This window comes from Neolamprologus brichardi, chromosome 20, assembly GCF_056152115.1.
Source record: "Neolamprologus brichardi isolate AB-2024 chromosome 20, ASM5615211v1, whole genome shotgun sequence".
Taxonomy (NCBI): domain Eukaryota; kingdom Metazoa; phylum Chordata; class Actinopteri; order Cichliformes; family Cichlidae; genus Neolamprologus; species Neolamprologus brichardi.
In genome coordinates, this window is record NC_142123.1 from 16,413,150 (window position 1) to 16,429,500 (window position 16,351).

General features: G+C 44.7%; 1 protein-coding gene and 1 pseudogene across 3 annotated transcripts in view; both read left to right on the forward strand.

The window, feature by feature from the left end:
* atp2b3b (ATPase plasma membrane Ca2+ transporting 3b) overlaps positions 1 to 16,351 on the forward strand; it is a 91,811-nt gene that overhangs the window by 30,987 nt on the left and 44,473 nt on the right. For 2 of the 3 annotated variants that reach the window (XM_087834167.1, XM_087834169.1), the window contains exons 5-15: positions 219 to 344; positions 5,882 to 6,007; positions 9,268 to 9,309; positions 9,424 to 9,588; positions 9,973 to 10,044; positions 10,188 to 10,330; positions 12,478 to 12,610; positions 13,772 to 13,881; positions 14,094 to 14,228; positions 15,056 to 15,162; positions 15,339 to 15,414. In XM_087834167.1, the coding sequence (XP_087690293.1) occupies positions 219 to 344; positions 5,882 to 6,007; positions 9,268 to 9,309; positions 9,424 to 9,588; positions 9,973 to 10,044; positions 10,188 to 10,330; positions 12,478 to 12,610; positions 13,772 to 13,881; positions 14,094 to 14,228; positions 15,056 to 15,162; positions 15,339 to 15,414 (1,235 nt within the window). Of the gene's footprint in view, positions 1 to 218; positions 345 to 5,881; positions 6,008 to 7,836; positions 7,894 to 9,267; positions 9,310 to 9,423; positions 9,589 to 9,972; positions 10,045 to 10,187; positions 10,331 to 12,477; positions 12,611 to 13,771; positions 13,882 to 14,093; positions 14,229 to 15,055; positions 15,163 to 15,338; positions 15,415 to 16,351 lie in introns of all 3 variants that reach the window. The other variant, XM_087834166.1, reaches the window with a different exon arrangement.
* Positions 945 to 2,293, forward strand: LOC148096950 (uncharacterized; annotated as a pseudogene).

Sequence of the window (16,351 nt, forward strand, 5' to 3'; positions counted from 1 at the left end):
CCTTCTTGTGTTTGTTGTAGAATTTATGTCACGCCATTTGCATGCATGCATTGATGGGGATACTATCTGCAGTGAGAAAAAAAGAGACAGCGAGAGAGGGAAATGGCATAAAAAGCAGTTAAAGTCAAGTGAATTTAATTGGTGCTGTGCAGTAATAGTGAGGATATATAATGCAAGCAAGCTGAGTAAAACACTGATATGTGTATGTCTATGTTCAGGTGACCTACTGCCAGCTGATGGTATCTTGGTCCAAGGAAATGATCTGAAGATAGATGAGAGCTCTCTTACCGGAGAGTCTGACCATGTACGCAAATCTGTGGATAAGGACCCCATGCTGCTCTCAGGTTTGTTGTTTTTTTGCTCAAAAAGTGGCAAGTGTTTTTCCCCCCAGGTATTTTTAAGTACATACTTAAATGTACTGGGTATTTAATGCCCCTTAGCTCACTGTTTATTATATTTAATTCTCCCACCAGAAAGAGAGATCAGAGAGATTATTCTGTTCACTTTTTTGTCTGTTTGTTAGCAGTCTAGAGTCCACAGTTATTAAGATATCAACATTCTAATTACAGTTTGTGTGGTGGTAGCTACCAATATCAGCTCGAGCTGATTTAATTTTGGTGAAAATTGGGTCAAGTCAACACCAACACCAAATGTCAAAATCAGTAAAAACTTCATATTACCCACAATTATTTGTAATTCATCTTCAAACTTCGCAACTTCACAATGCCTTGGGGGACATTGGTACCTAGGTTGGCTAAACATTGAATAAAGGTCAAAAAATTAAACCAATATTGTGGCGGACCACTAGAGGGCTCCACTCACACCCACTGTTGAGGAAGTGTGTTCCTGTGTTTTGTGGCGCGATATGTTCAGTTGATGTTGGAGACGAATAAAGAAGGAGTGAGAACTGAGAGCTCTGTGTCGTTGATGCTTACCTTCACATTGGTGACCCCTGACTCGAGCATGCAACGGGCCGCAGATAACGCAGACTCCGCTATGGATGCATCAGCGGCCGCTGGACCTCCGCCTCCTGTTGCAGCTACGTTCGCTGTGGCGCTGAAACTGCCGGACTTTTGGCTCCATGACCCCCCGTCATGGTTCGTACACGTGGAGGCTCAGTTCGCCCTTCGCGGCATCTCCGCTGACGACACAAAGTATCACCATGTGGTGGCCTCGCTCAACCCGCTGGCCACCCGTCGCGCGATGACGCTCCTCCGGGACCCACCCGCCCAAGGGAAATACGCTGCCCTCAAAGAGCTGCTTCTTCGGCGCTATGCCCTCTCCGATGCTGAACGAGCAGAAAAGCTCCTCAACCTGTCAGGCTTGGGTGGCGGTACCGCGCTCGAGCTCATGGAGAACATGCTATCGTTGCTCGGGCCGGATGACGGTGGATTCCTCTTCGCCCACCTCTTCCTCCGCCAACTACCGGCCGCCGTGAGAGCTGTCCTCGCAAACTCCCCGCTTCTGCCTGCAAAGGATTATCGCTCCCTGGCTGAAGAAGTGGATCGCATTCTCCTGGCTAGCCGCACTTTCGACGTTCACGCCCTGGCTACGGACTCGCCGGCGGCACCTTCCACGCCTCCACCTGCCTCCCCCGGAGCATCCGCCCCCTTGCTGACGGCAGGGGTTGCTACACGCCGGCACCGCAGAAAGAGCATCTGTTTCTACCATCAGCGTTTTGGCGACAGAGCGCGTCGCTGCCTGCCGCCTTGCGCTTTCACGGCCCAGGGAAACGGACCCGCCAGCGCGCCGTAGCAGCCGCGACCGCTGGCAATACAGAAAGGCTGCTCTTCATAGAGGACTCGCGCTCCGGGAGACGTTTTCTCGTGGACTCCGGCTCCCAGAAGAGCCTCCTTCCCCCTACCGCTGCCAACGGACTAGCAGCGAACTGTGGGCCGCAGCTCATCGCAGCTAATGGCTCTCCCATCAAAACGTTTGGGGAAAGGTTGGTGACTGTTTGTTTTCATGGCCGGGATTTCCAGTGGAACTTTGTTGTTGCCGCTAGCTCTGTACCTATTTTAGGTGCTGATTTTCTGTGTGCTCATGGACTGCTTGTCGATGTTGCTAACAGACGTTTAATTGATGCTCTCTCGTTTTCTTCGCTACCCTGTTTTACTCGGGCCGCCGAGCCCCTGATTCGGGCAAATGTAGTGACCTCCGGGGATGCTTTTCAGCGTTTGCTTTTAGAGTTTCCATTGCTGTCTGTCCCTAATTTCTCTAGCACGGTAACGAAGCATGGGGTTGAGCATTATATTCCCACGGTCGGGCCCCCGGTGTTCGCGCGCGCGCGCCGCCTCGACCCCGCGAAACTGTCCGTCGCTCGGGAAGAGTTTGCAGCCATGGAGCGGCTTGGCATTGTACAGCGTTCGAACAGTGCATGGGCCTCTCCGCTTCACATGGTGCCCAAATCGGACGGTCGGTGGCGTCCATGCGGAGATTTCCGCCGTTTAAATAATGCCACGGAGAATGACCGTTACCCCATCCCCCACATTCAGGATTTTTCTGCCAATCTCGCCGGAACGTCGATTTTTTCTAAAATTGACTTGGTGCGGGGGTATCACCAAGTTCCCGTGCGCGCCGAAGACGTTCCTAAAACCGCTGTCATTACCCCCTTCGGCTTGTTCGAGTTTTTGCGCATGCCGTTTGGCCTGAAAGGTGCCGCCCAGACCTTTCAGCGGCTGATGGACTCCGTTTTGCGTGGGCTGCCGTTCGTTTTTGTTTATCTGGACGATATATTGGTGGCCAGCTGCTCAGCGAGCCAGCACGAGTCCCATCTGCGCCAGGTTTTCCAACGTTTGGCAGCGCAGTGCCAGTTTGGGTTGCCTGTTCTGGATTTCCTCGGGCACCACATTTCCGCTGAAGGTGTGGTTCCGTTGCCCGACAGAGTCCAGGCTGTTTCGGCTTTTCCGCGTCCCACGTCGGTTAAAGCGTTGCAGGAGTTCTTGGGGATGATAAATTTTTACAACCGCTTTCTCCCCAGAGCTGCCCACCTGCTACAGCCACTCTATGCTGCCTTAATAGGTAAAACAGCCAAAGATCCGGTTGACTGGCTGCCGGAACGCGTTCATGCATTTTCCGCAGCCAAGTCTGCACTGGCTGATGCCGCCCTGCTGGCCCACCCGTTTCCGTCGGCGGAGATCGCGTTGACCACCGATGCGTCCGACGTGGCAGTGGGTGGGGTGTTGGAACAGCGGGTTTCAGGTCTCTGGCAACCGCTCGCCTTTTTCAGTCGTACGCTCCGGGATGCTGAACGCAAGTACAGTGTTTTTGACAGGGAGTTGCTGGCCCTGCACCTCGCGACACGACATTTTCGTTTTTTCCTCGAGGGTCGCAACTTTACTGCGTACGTTGACCACAAACCTTTGACGTTTGCAATGTCCAAGGTCTCTGACCCATGGAGCGCACGCCAGCAGCGCCAGTTGGCGGCCATTTCAGAATTTACCACAGACATTCAGCATGTGGCTGGTAAGTCCAACCACGTCGCTGACTGTCTCTCACGTGTGCTGGTTTCTCCGGTGTATGTCGGCGTCGACTACGCTGCCATGGCCGCTGAGCAACGTGCTGACCCGGACGTCCTTGCCCTTCAGTCAGCAAAAACGGGCCTCGTGCTGGAGGACACCCCGGTGTGGAACGGCGGACCGCACCTTCTTTGCGACGTTTCCACCGGCTGTCCCCGCCCGCTGGTTCCCCTTTCGTGGCGTCGTCGTGTTTTTGACTCGGTGCATGCCCTCTCTCATCCCGGCGTCCGGGCCTCAGTCAAGCTGGTCAGCGCCAGGTTCGTTTGGCCGGGCCTTCGCAAGACGGTGAAAGAATGGGCGGCGGTTTGTATCCCATGCCAACGCTCGAAAATCCACCGGCACACACAGGCACCCCTCGAACCTTTCCGTGTCCCGGGTAGGCGTTTCGATCACGTTCATGTGGACCTGGTTGGTCCCTTACCGCAGTCACAGGGTTTCACGCACCTTTTGACTGTGGTGGACCGCACGACCAGGTGGCCGGAGGCGGTACCCCTGGCGTCCACGACAGCGGTGACGGTGGCCAGGGCATTTTTGTCAACGTGGGTTTCACGTTTCGGTCCCCCGGCTGACATTACCTCGGACAGGGGCCCCCAGTTTGTTTCTGAGCTTTGGTCTGCTATGGCTGACGGCCTGGGGGTCAAGGTCCACCGCACCACAGCATACCACCCGCAAGCTAACGGGATGTGCGAACGGTTTCACCGGTCACTTAAGGCCACGCTCCGGGCTTCCTTAACAGGTGGCGACTGGGTCGACCGTCTTCCGTGGGTTTTGCTGGGATTGCGTAGCGCGGTTAAAGAAGACCTCGGGGTTTCCCCGGCTGAACTGGTCCTCGGCCAGCCTCTACGGGTCCCCGGGGAATTCTTACCTGAGAGCCCTCCCCCATGTTTCGATACCTCTTTGTTGCCTTTTCGCCCCCCAAGAGACTCATTTCCTGTTCCTGGTCCTGTGCACCACTGCCTGCCTGACAGTTTTGTTCCGAGTTCGTTGGACTCTGCTCGTTTCGTTTTCGTCAGGCACATTTCATTTTGGACTTTGGCGGTCGGCAGGAGGTTGTCTCTGTTGACAGACTTAAGCCTGCACATGTTATGCAGGAGGATCAGGTGGTCCCGGCCCAGGCCCCTCGCCGCGGCCGCCCACCTGCCACCGGGCTGATGGATTCTGTTTTTTCCCCCAGGAGCGACCCAAAATCAACGGAGTCCGAGTCGTCTGCAGCTTTTTCTGACCGCCAGTGCCAGCCTCTCTCCCGGGCTGGGTTGCCCTCTGTCAGTTCCCCACCCCCCCGGTTCAGCCGTTCCGGCCGTTTACTTAAGCGCCGGGTCCTGGACTAGTTCTGCTGGGTGTTCGGGGGGGGCATGTGTGGCGGACCACTAGAGGGCTCCACTCACACCCACTGTTGAGGAAGTGTGTTCCTGTGTTTTGTGGCGCGATATGTTCAGTTGATGTTGGAGACGAATAAAGAAGGAGTGAGAACTGAGAGCTCTGTGTCGTTGATGCTTACCTCCACAATATACCATTTGATATATTATGGAGAGAACAATGCAACACACTTTTTCTTTCTTCAGTACAACACCCTGTGACATCACAATGACACCATAAACTTTTGGAGAATTACACACTGCATGAATATATCTTAAATCTTAAGTTTTACAGCTTATAGAAGCCAAAGATTTCAGCCACTTCTGCTCCAACCATATGGGTAAAGGTAATACAATACACAATTATAGTATGTAATGCTTCAAGTTCATAGGTCAAAGGTCAGACATCAGCATGTTATAAAAGCAGGCCCTCATCAACATGTTGTAATAAAAACATCATCAAAGTTTTAGTATAGCAATTGCCCTTTGGGGGGAGTTGTTGTTTGTCTGTGTCACTACTTTTTTTCCAGCAACCAATGAAAAAGCTCTGGTAAAGTACCTGTCGGCCTGATACCAAACATAAGGCGGAAACAAGCTGTAGCTTTTAAACAGAATGAAACATCCAGTGGCTAATTTTTAGTTGGCTTGTGCAGTCTGAGTTTTTTTCATGCTGCTCTTGCGCCAGCAGTTGCAACTACAAGTGTGCATGCAGCTATGAAGATAAAGCACATCCTCGTGATGTTATTTATTATTCATAACTGTCTGGTAAAGTAACAGATTGCAAAACTATACAAACATATTCAATTTATAAATACTATGGGTCACCAAGTCAAGTCTTGTGAGTTTTTTGCCATCAATTCAAGTCAATGAAAGACATGTCAGTATTTTTGTGACCCTGCTCCTGAGGGTTAGGTTTTAGCCTTAACTAATTTTTTTCCTCCAGGTCTTTTTTTACTGTAACTATTGAGACCAACACTTTACATGTAGCACTCATCTAAACTATTAAAGGTACCCATGTGATGGAGGGCTCGGGGAGGATGCTGGTGACAGCTGTTGGTGTCAACTCACAGACAGGCATCATCTTCACTCTCCTGGGAGCTGGAGATGTGGAGGAAGATGGGAAAGAGAAGAAAGGTAAGTGACCCAGTGGAGACAATAAATGACAATAATTAAGATAATTTTGTTGAAGATGCGTTTCACCTTTATGATAGGTTTAAATATTTTCATCTTTATTATTAATACGTGCAGTATTGTTGTTGATATATTCAAACCAGTAGAGGATGTAAAAAGATGAAGCAGATAAAGCTCTCTCTTTTATCACCTCTGTGATCTTTGGTTTAGTCGCCCTTTCTTTACTATCTTTTGGTTAGCATCTGACACACATACTACAACATTATTTAACTGAAATTTAAAAAAAAGAAAAGAAAAACAAAACAAAAAATAAAAATTCACAGTGTGGTAAGCTTAAAACACTCACTAATACAAAGAGCCTCGAGGCAACTGTTGTTGTGATTTGATGCTATATAAATGAAATTACATTGAAATTGTAACTAAATGAGACTGTGCTCATGAGAAAAATCTATAAGGACATGTCCAAGATGATTACAAAGAGACACACACCAACAAAAACAAAATAATCAAACAAGCAAAACAAACACAAAAGACATAAAACCCAGCATAAAAATAAGACACAATATGGTAAAGAAAATACAAATAACACAGCCATCTTCTTTTGTGTCTGCTTCAATAGGGAGGTCTTGCTCTTATGTGTGTGTGTGTGTGTGTGGGGGGGGGGGGGGGGGGGGCTGCTGTTACATGTCTGTGCCCAGGGGGCTATTGTTTCATAATCCATCCATGCTCACACATTGTGACATGCGTGTGCTGGGATGTGTGTGTATGGGGTTAGCTGAATGCCTGAATAATTTCAGATAAGAGCTTCAACAGGAAACACACCAGTTTAACCTCATAGATAATTTAGCCCACATCCTCGTCATCTCTCTCTCCCCTACCTGTTTCCCTTTCTCTTTCCCCACTTGTTTTCTCATTTTCCCTTTCTTCTATCAGCCTGTCCGTCATTCTCCGATTCTTTCACTGTTTCTCTTGTTTACCCCGCTCCTGTGCCCTCTTTCACTTTCCTCTCTCTGGCATTGCCCTCCACTGTCTCTCCTCCCCACCCTTAATCTGAGAGAGAGAGGTTGAGGCTGCAGATTGAATCAATTATTAAAAGAGCAGGGGAGAGTGAGGCAGCTGGAGAGTTTCAGGGAAGAGTGTTGGTTGGTCAGTGCACAAAGCATTAGTCTGTGCTCATATTTGTTCCATGGGAGCCATGCAGTCAAAGCAGAGCTGCAGACAGCAGAAGCTACAAATACTTTCAGAAGCACTTAAGGTTAATATCATTATTAGTGCACTCTTCTGTGCCTCTACAGTACTGCTGCAGTTCTCACTTCTGCATTGAAATGCGTCTGCTACTGTTGACGTCTTGAAAAAGGAGAACGCATGTTCCTGGAATGCAGAAATAGACAGCAACAAAAAGCCTGATGACACTTATTTTATTAAAGAATACTCTTACAGCTTGTTGTTTTCGTTCTGTTCCCAAAGTGTTTGTTGCATCCTGGGATGTGTTGCAGCTCAGTGCAGCTGCCTCTGTGGGCTGGATCATTCAGACACTCGTTTACTGGAACTAATACATTATTCAGAAGACTTCTACAAATGCCAGAACTTGTTAGTTTTTCCTCATGCAGTGGGATTTTGCTGTGGGGCTGTTTACGTTTCTTCTTTAATCTGTCTCCTATATTGAGGTTTCATTCTATGCAATACGCATTACGCACGCAGAGCTGTGCATACAACCACATTCACTTCTTGAGTTTTTTTATACAGATTTGCTGTTTTTTGTTTTTCCCTTTTTGCCAAATCCTTCATGTGCCCCTTCCCACAAAAACCTTCCTTTGTCACACATTTAACAGAGGAGAGTACTGAGTTGCTCATCACTACAGATGCCAGTTACAGCACAGTCACCAATGGTATGTGAGCATAAAGTTATCCGCCCCACTCCTTTCCTCAACCAATGAATTGACCTCATAGTGTACACAGTGAAAGTGACAGTGCCGTATGATGCCACTTTGTATCTGATATCACCGTGTTGATGTTCATCCTGCAGTATCATAATGATGTTACTCTGGAACTGTTATTGCAACTCATGTTGTTGTGGTGGGTGTGCAGGAGTGGGGAAACGAAATATTAAGACTTAGTGGACTTTTATTTTTTTCATCAGTACATAGTAAACATTCAAGAGACAACAACAAGACAACAAGTCAAAGATTATGGCAAGTGCTGTGGAATTTTTAACCAATTTTAAGTTGTTTGGTTTTATCCCACACTGGTTTGAGAGCAGCTGTCACAACCCCCCCCCCCGCACACACACACACCTTTTTTATCCTAAAATCACTACAGCAAAACTTTATATAGTGATGACTCCACAATATTAATATAGCGGAATTAATATTAATACTAACAATCAGAAGATCCCCTATGAGAAAAAATGAGAGCATGGAGAAACAAGGACAAAATACAATCTATTGGAAAGAGAGAAGACAAAAAATAATGATATGCAGCAGTAGGGACATTAACATCTGGGCTTGAAAAGAAGTTAGTGGAGAAGAAATGCTCAGTGTATCACAAGAAATCTCCCAGCAGCCTTTTACATTGTAACTAAGGAATGCTACAAGGTTACCTGATGCGGTCGTAACTATAAGATTTATCAAAAAGGAATGTTTTAAATCTAATCGTCAACTGTTTGTCTCCCAATATCAAACCAAGAGCTGGTTCCACAGAAGAGTGCCTTCAGTAATTAGACCTGCAGTCTGAAAGCAAAGTGCTCTATTAGTATAATGTGGTACTATGAGGTCTTTAAAATATGGCTGCACCTTATTATTGAAGACTTTGTATGTGAAGAAAATGGTTTTAAATTCAATTCAATTTTATATTTTACAGGAAGCTTGTCAAGAGAAGCCTATATAAGGGAAGCATGATCTTTGTTTCTAGTGCTATTTTGTGTTTTTTTTTTTAATGGAGAAAACACTGATTGGAACAATGCCATGAAGCCAAAACCATTTGTGTGAGGTGACTACCAGAGCAACATTGGTCATGTTGTAGGAACACCATTGTGGTGATATCAGATTATGTGGATTACCTTTGGATAATACCTTTGAAAATGTCTCTCACTCTCTTGTATAACCCAGTGTATGAAGTATGAACTGTTCCCTTTAGTATTGTTCTGTGTGTTTTCTGTTTCTGCAAGTTGTCACAATAAAAATGCACTATTTGTTTTATTATTTTTTGTGTTCTTGTTCTTTGACCTTTATGGCCCTGTCTAACTTGGCCTCCTTTTGTCTCAGGAAAGCAACCTGATGGTGCAGTGGAGAACAATCAGAACAAAGGTAGAGGCTTGTGTTTGGTTGGAATTTGGTTTGCATGTCGAGTGAGTTTGTTTTATTGTCAGGTGCTGAAGACATTTACAGTTTTCAAATCTTTTTGCTGTGTGTGTTTTTCAGCCAAAAAACAGGATGGGGGAGTTGCCATGGAGATGCAACCTCTGAAGAGTGCAGAAGGAGGAGAGGTAGAGGACAGAGAGAAGAAGAAGACCAATGTTCCAAAGAAAGAGAAGAGTGTGTTGCAGGGAAAGCTCACAAAACTGGCTGTTCAGATTGGCAAAGCAGGTACACAACTCATCCCTATACCGGGCAGAATTTCACGCCCTTATAGTTTCAGTGTCCTCTAAAATATCAGCACACAAAGTGGAATCTGCAGCTGTATGTCCTACTGAGCTTTTGTTGCAACAATGTATGGGTTTCTCAGTATGAAAAACAAATTGTGGGAATAGTGTTAAGGTCTGAGTGTGAAAGTGTGAAAACTTGGGTAGAAAGATGCTGTATTACTGTTCAGAGACAGGCATGTGTGCAAGATGATGTTCTTGACTGCTACAAGAATGTGAACGACATGTTTTTATTCTTGGCATGTGTCACTACAGGCCCAACATAAAATGCAATGCAGTCTTGACTGAGCAACTCTGATGAGTTGTCTCTTCCTTATTCTCCCTACAGGTTTGGTGATGTCAGCCATCACTGTCATCATTTTGGTGCTGTTCTTTGTCATCAACACATTTGTCGTTGAAGGTTTGTGTTTATGCAGCTTCCCAACATATACAATCGCTCATTACTGTTTTAAACACAACAGTGTTTTCTTGTCATGTCGAATATTTCTTAGGCTTTCAACAGAGGTTGTGTAGGTTTAATATGCAGTTTGCTGTGTGTTGCAGGTCGCTCATGGTTGCCAGAGTGCACTCCAGTCTACATCCAGTACTTTGTCAAGTTCTTCATTATTGGAGTCACTGTGCTGGTTGTTGCTGTCCCAGAAGGCTTACCTCTCGCTGTCACAATCTCTCTGGCTTACTCTGTCAAGGTACATTCGCCTGTCAGCTTTAATGAATGATTAACCACATGGACATGTAGGAACTGCTACTTCTTTAGCTGGTCACGTTGGCTTCACGCTGAGACTGTCATGGGAAAAAAAGTCAGCTAAAAGAGACTTAGCCACCTTCATCCTGGGGACTGGAACAGGAGTAGTGACATGCTGAGCCCTGTCTGGGCACTAGCTTCCCTGGGAAGCAGGGACCAGTAGAAGGAACCACAGCTGGGAGTGGGTACAGATGCAGGGACAGGGTGGATCCTGGCTACGCTCACTCTGGGGGATGGGAAAGGTGAAGGGTTAGGTTCTGGAGTGGCCCTTGGTGGAGCAGCAGTCTCTACAAAACCAAGCTAGGAAGCAGAACAGTCTTTTAGGCTGCTTAGCATAGTTGCGCTCTTAGCAGTCTTTGAGGAAACCCCCAGCAGGGCAACAGTTTCTGGGGAGGCCAGCTCAGCCAAACCACTAATGGTCTCCAGGGAGTCGTGCTGTGAATCAGTTATTGGGGAGACATGCTGTGAAACCTTAACAGTCTCTGGGGAGAGTGGCTCAGTCACAGAAACAGGCTTTAAAAAGGCTGGACAAAACACAATATCACTTTCTGAAAAGATCAACTCTGTAAGACCATATGGACTTATCTTGTCTACTAGCTTAGCAAAAGGAAACACTGTTTTAAATTTGGCCAGTACAGAAGCATCAAACATGTTCTTCTTATTAACCGTTTCTGAAATACAAAACACACTTTGTTTATTAGCTGGCTCAGGAAGACAAGACTCAACGTTCTTAATGTTCATTAAAGAAACAAACTTCATGGTCCCAGACATATCGACCGACTGATGAAGAGGAAACACAAATTTTAGATTGGCCAACTCAGAAAAGGCACACGTCAGTCTTACTCATGACAGGCATGGTCTTGGAAAACCCAGCTTGGCTGACACAGGCTGGCAAACAGTCCCGTGCTGTATGTTCCCATGTAAACGACAAGGCTGACGGGCCAGGCAGCGGGAGCTCTGGTACGCTGAACGGCCATCCTGAGGCAGGAGAGCAGGCTAGCGCAGAGTCTTGAATCCTCAGAAATTGAAAGAGAGACTTCTCTGGTGTGAGGCCACCGTACTCAGTCTTGTAACCAGCCTTTCTTCGCTGCCCCAAGCCCCTTTTCCTCAAGGTTGAATATAGATGGAGATGTTGGAGGTTATCTGGAGAGCGAAGAGGACAGAGAATGACAGGCTGAACCTGCCCACTCTTATCACTGGAGGGTCGGGCAGAGGAAGGGCCAGGGAAACTGAGGATTGGCATCTGTGAGGCCCCCTCTAGGGCTAGGCAAGTCCCCAAAAAGGGTGATATTGCACTGATTTCAGTGGTTCTTTCACACAGTCTTTAATCCATTAAATTATCATTGCAATCTTTGTTCTTTCCTCTTGCAAAGTGGTACACATGTTGTTCCAGTGACATTTACAGTCACGTATACAAGGTCAAATGTAAGGTAAAGTGGGGTAATTACATGTTGTGATAAAAGGAAATGTGAAAAACTCTTTGCTGAATACTTTAAAACACAGGAAATGTGAAAACTAAAAATGGAACCTAATAAAAGAGCAGAAATCCTTATGAAGAAAATAAATAAATAATTAAGATCTCTGAAATGACCATGAGAATCCCACTGTGCCAGTTCAATGAAGAGAGCTCATTTGTAAGAAGTGAAGTGATTTATTGAGATACAGAATGCTATTAACATATTTGGCAATTAGACTCAGATGACCCATGATAGCAGAACAGAATCCCAGTGGTGTTAGGAATTAGAACAGGACCCTCCGGAGTCTAGACACTGGTGGCAGGTAAGATGGGGAGGAGGTGTGTCTAAATCAGTTTTCTAAAAGAATATAATTGAGAACCTTAAGAAAGTGTCCATCTAGTTTCAGAAAAAGGGTTTGGTGTCGTAGAGTATACTATTAATACATTCATTCTACATTTAACATTTTCTCCATATCCTCCCTTATCCTTATCTATCTATCTATCTATCTATCTATCTATCTATCTATCTATCTATCTATCTATCTATCTATCTATCTATCTATCTATCTATCCTCATTCACACCATCCCACCCTCCCTCCTGTCCTCCCCTCACACACTGCTATGTCATTTATAGAAAATGATGAAAGACAACAACCTTGTACGGCACCTTGATGCGTGTGAGACCATGGGTAATGCTACGGCCATCTGCTCTGACAAGACAGGCACCCTCACCACGAACCGCATGACTGTAGTGCAGGCTTACATCGGTGAGTACAAGTGATAATTCATAAATGCCATGCTGAAGATTGGTGAACAAATTTGTGAATGCTGAAGAGTTGTGGGTAGTGACTGAAAGAATGAGATCACGGATACAATCGGCAGAAATGAGCTTCCTCCGAAGGGTGGCTGGCCTCTCCCTTAGTTCATATTAGAATGAATCAAACTTTCATCTATTCTAATATTCTGTAGTGTAGTTCAGTATTGCAATTAGTGACAGTCTAGTTCTAGTTAAATAAATAAATTGAAAGATTCTATAAACTGACCTCATTAATTGAAACGTTGACCTATGATTTGAAACAATAAATATATGACATCCCTTTTAACATTGCCTCAAGGTATAAAGGAGATGGAACTGTTGTTTATGCATGCGCCTGCTCAGTGTGTCCAGAAATATTAGATCTTTTGACTGTTTTGCAGATGATGCGCAGCTTTATATAACTCTTTTACAACAATAATAGTTGTCGTTGTTAATTAATACATTACATGCTAGTTGTTGACTGTCTCTCTACATCCACAATGAATTGGTTACAGCCACCTCTTCTTTTTTGTTGCTGTTTATATTTCATGTTTCTTTTTCAAAATCAGACTTCTCACTTTTACAAAGTTAAGAAACGTGTTTCAAAAAGATTGGTTAACAGTGACTGGCAGAGGCTAAGATGAACTTTTGACTTTTAATTCTTGCTATGAGTCAAGCTCCAAAACATACTGAATCCTTTTTACTCAGTAGTTTCTAACGATGTCATTCAAACACAATGTCCTAGTTTGTAACAATTACTTTCTGTCATAAATTTGTAGTCACGTGATGACATCGGCAGGGTTATTTTCTAGGGCTTGACAAAGCGCCTGCAGAGCCACAGAATACGTTATACAACTGTTCTGACAGGCTCAGCAGCACTCTGCATGATGAAAACAGTGCCTCTGTGAAATGCCGTCAGTAATGTATTGGCACATAACTGTACTACATACATTCCTCTTACAAAAACTCACCAGTGGAAACAATGGGGAAAAAAGCTTTAGCAGCATAGCAGTCTTCTGTCTTGACAAAACAACTTTCTGTCATGGGTGACTCATTATCAGCTTGATGGCACAATAGCAGCACAGAAAAAATCTATTACCAATGTGGATTAACGTGATATTCTTGTTTTCAGGTGATGTGCACCACCGTGTGATCCCAGAACCTGGACAAATCAACCCCCGGACACTGAATCTGTTAGTCAATGCTATCGCAATCAACAGCGCCTACACCTCCAAGATCTTAGTGAGTCATGTATTGACAGAGGTGCCATTATGTTGCAGGTTGCTCTCTGGTTTAATAATGCTTTACCGGTCCTTGGTTGTCACTAATTAATTGGACTTGTGGGTTTTCTTTTTCCTGTTCCTTTTCTTTAATGTCATTTTTATTTTTGTACTTTCTCTGCCCTCCATCATTTCTCGCTCTCCAATCAAACAACTCAACTAACTTTCCATCAGCCACCTGATGTGGAAGGGGGTTTGGCAAAGCAGGTGGGCAACAAGACAGAGTGTGGCCTGCTGGGATTTGTATTAGACCTACAACAGGACTATGCCCCCATCAGAGAGCAGATCCCTGAGGAGCGACTGTACAAGGTAGGAACTCATGCAGCACATTTCACTTTTACCAGTTAAATTTTTATTTTTAGAACATTTTAGTAAAAGTTTGCCAGAAGGTTAGGTCACTATGTATATGAACTCATCTAACTGAAAGAATCAACAGACTTTATATTGTGTTTTTTAAAGTCTGAGAATTAAATTATACATTTTCACAATATGCTTTAATAAACAAAATCAAGTGGGAGCTAATCACACTCAGTGTCCTCAAAACAAAGCAAGAACTGCATTCTGTTGCACTTTTGAGGATGTAAGCAGGTCGCAAGGATTATACTTAATTGTGATTTGTTGCTGAATAACTGAAATGGAATTGAACTGAACTATGTTGTACATTTGGCCCTTGATTTGATTCTCATTGTGCAATCTTTAAACTTGCTAAATGAGAAGGGGTATCAGACTTGGTAAATCTGAGTTTGACACCTCTGCTGTAAAATCTTACAGGATTTTCAAACACTCTCTTGACGATTGGGTTCAACAGCATTCTCTCCGCTACAATGATGGGAGACAAACAAGCGTGTTGTTTTCCTTGGTGCTGGCAGATCACAGTGATGACTCAAATCATCATTATTCATAGCTACATAAACCACAATTGCTTTTCAGTGATGAAATGATGAGGGTATAGCTGATTTCCCCTACTTTATGATGAGTCGACATGCTGACAGTGCAGCAAGCATGATTTCTCACATTGATAAAGATTCAAACCCTTAAGTACACCTTCAGCACACCCCGTGGGGCATTAAGTCAGAGATATTAAAGTCTATTTTTGATTGTACTCTTATGTATCACACATCTCCCCTCTCTCTCAGGTGTATACATTCAACTCAGTGCGTAAATCCATGAGCACGGTGATCAAGCTGCCTGATGGTTCCTTCCGGCTTTACAGCAAAGGAGCATCTGAAATCATGTTAAAGAAGTGAGTGATAGGGGAGGATGAGCAAAGGAGGAAGTGGTCTGGTGTTACATGAGATTATGTAAACTAATATAACAGCAACAGCTCACACTGTGTTTAATGTAATTGTTTAAATGGTTTTAATCTGTAAAATAAAAACTGCTCTTTTTCCTCCTCAAAAATCTTCATCTGTTGTCCAGGTGTTCCTACATCCTCGATGCCAATGGAGAATCTCGCAGTTTCCGCCCACGTGACAGAGATGAGATGGTAAAACAGGTAAGACTTTCTGATTCCTTCATTGTATCATTCTAAAAGTCCTTCTCCTAATAGATTTTAGCTACCTTCTCAGTAATTTTCAAGACTTTCCATTTTCAGAAACTAGAAGATTTTACATGTCACAAAACATGATAGATTTTCTTTTGTTTTCCACAAACATCAAACAGAAATTCTATCCAGAGGGGTGACTTAAACAGAAACTAAAACCCAGATTGAGTGCTGAGTGCCAAAACTTAAAGTAATCGTCACAGTCTCTAACTGTGCCTTTCTGCTGTTTTATGCCAAGCAGGTAAAGCTGCAAACAGAAATATGAGAAAGCTATGAAAGTGAAATAAAACAGTATACAGAGTTGTACAGAGTTGAATACTGTACCTCTTTTGTTTAATAATCTTGTTAGATGCGTAATGTTAGTGAGGAGCTATGCTATTGTGTAGGACAAACTTTGAGATGCCGACACCTCTTATTACATTGTGAAATTGTCATGATAAGCACAAGCTTCACCAGTGGTGCTGCCTCAAGGATCTCTTGTATCAGTATTTTGCTGATAGACAGAGGCCTATTGCAGCATCATTACGTTTGGCTGTTACTTTGTGAAACCAGATAAAAACTCTGTAAGGCCACTGCTTTCCTGACTCAGTCTGCCCATATTGTACCTTAAATATCCACTAGTAAAAATATTATTCACACATTATAGATAAGAAGTCACACTTGGAGTCACACTAAACACCATAAGCATCACAGAACAGAATGTGAGTTAAGACCAGCGTTGGTAGACTTACATTCTAAATCTGCTATACGTGTTCACCAGATCAGCTTTGATGTAACTAAAATTTTTAACAGCAAAACACATGTATTTGTTCCACATAGTTCTAAGCCTGCGCAGGCTGAGTATTGTTAATTGACAGACTGCCTGACTGGCCTACATTTGCGTTTTGAT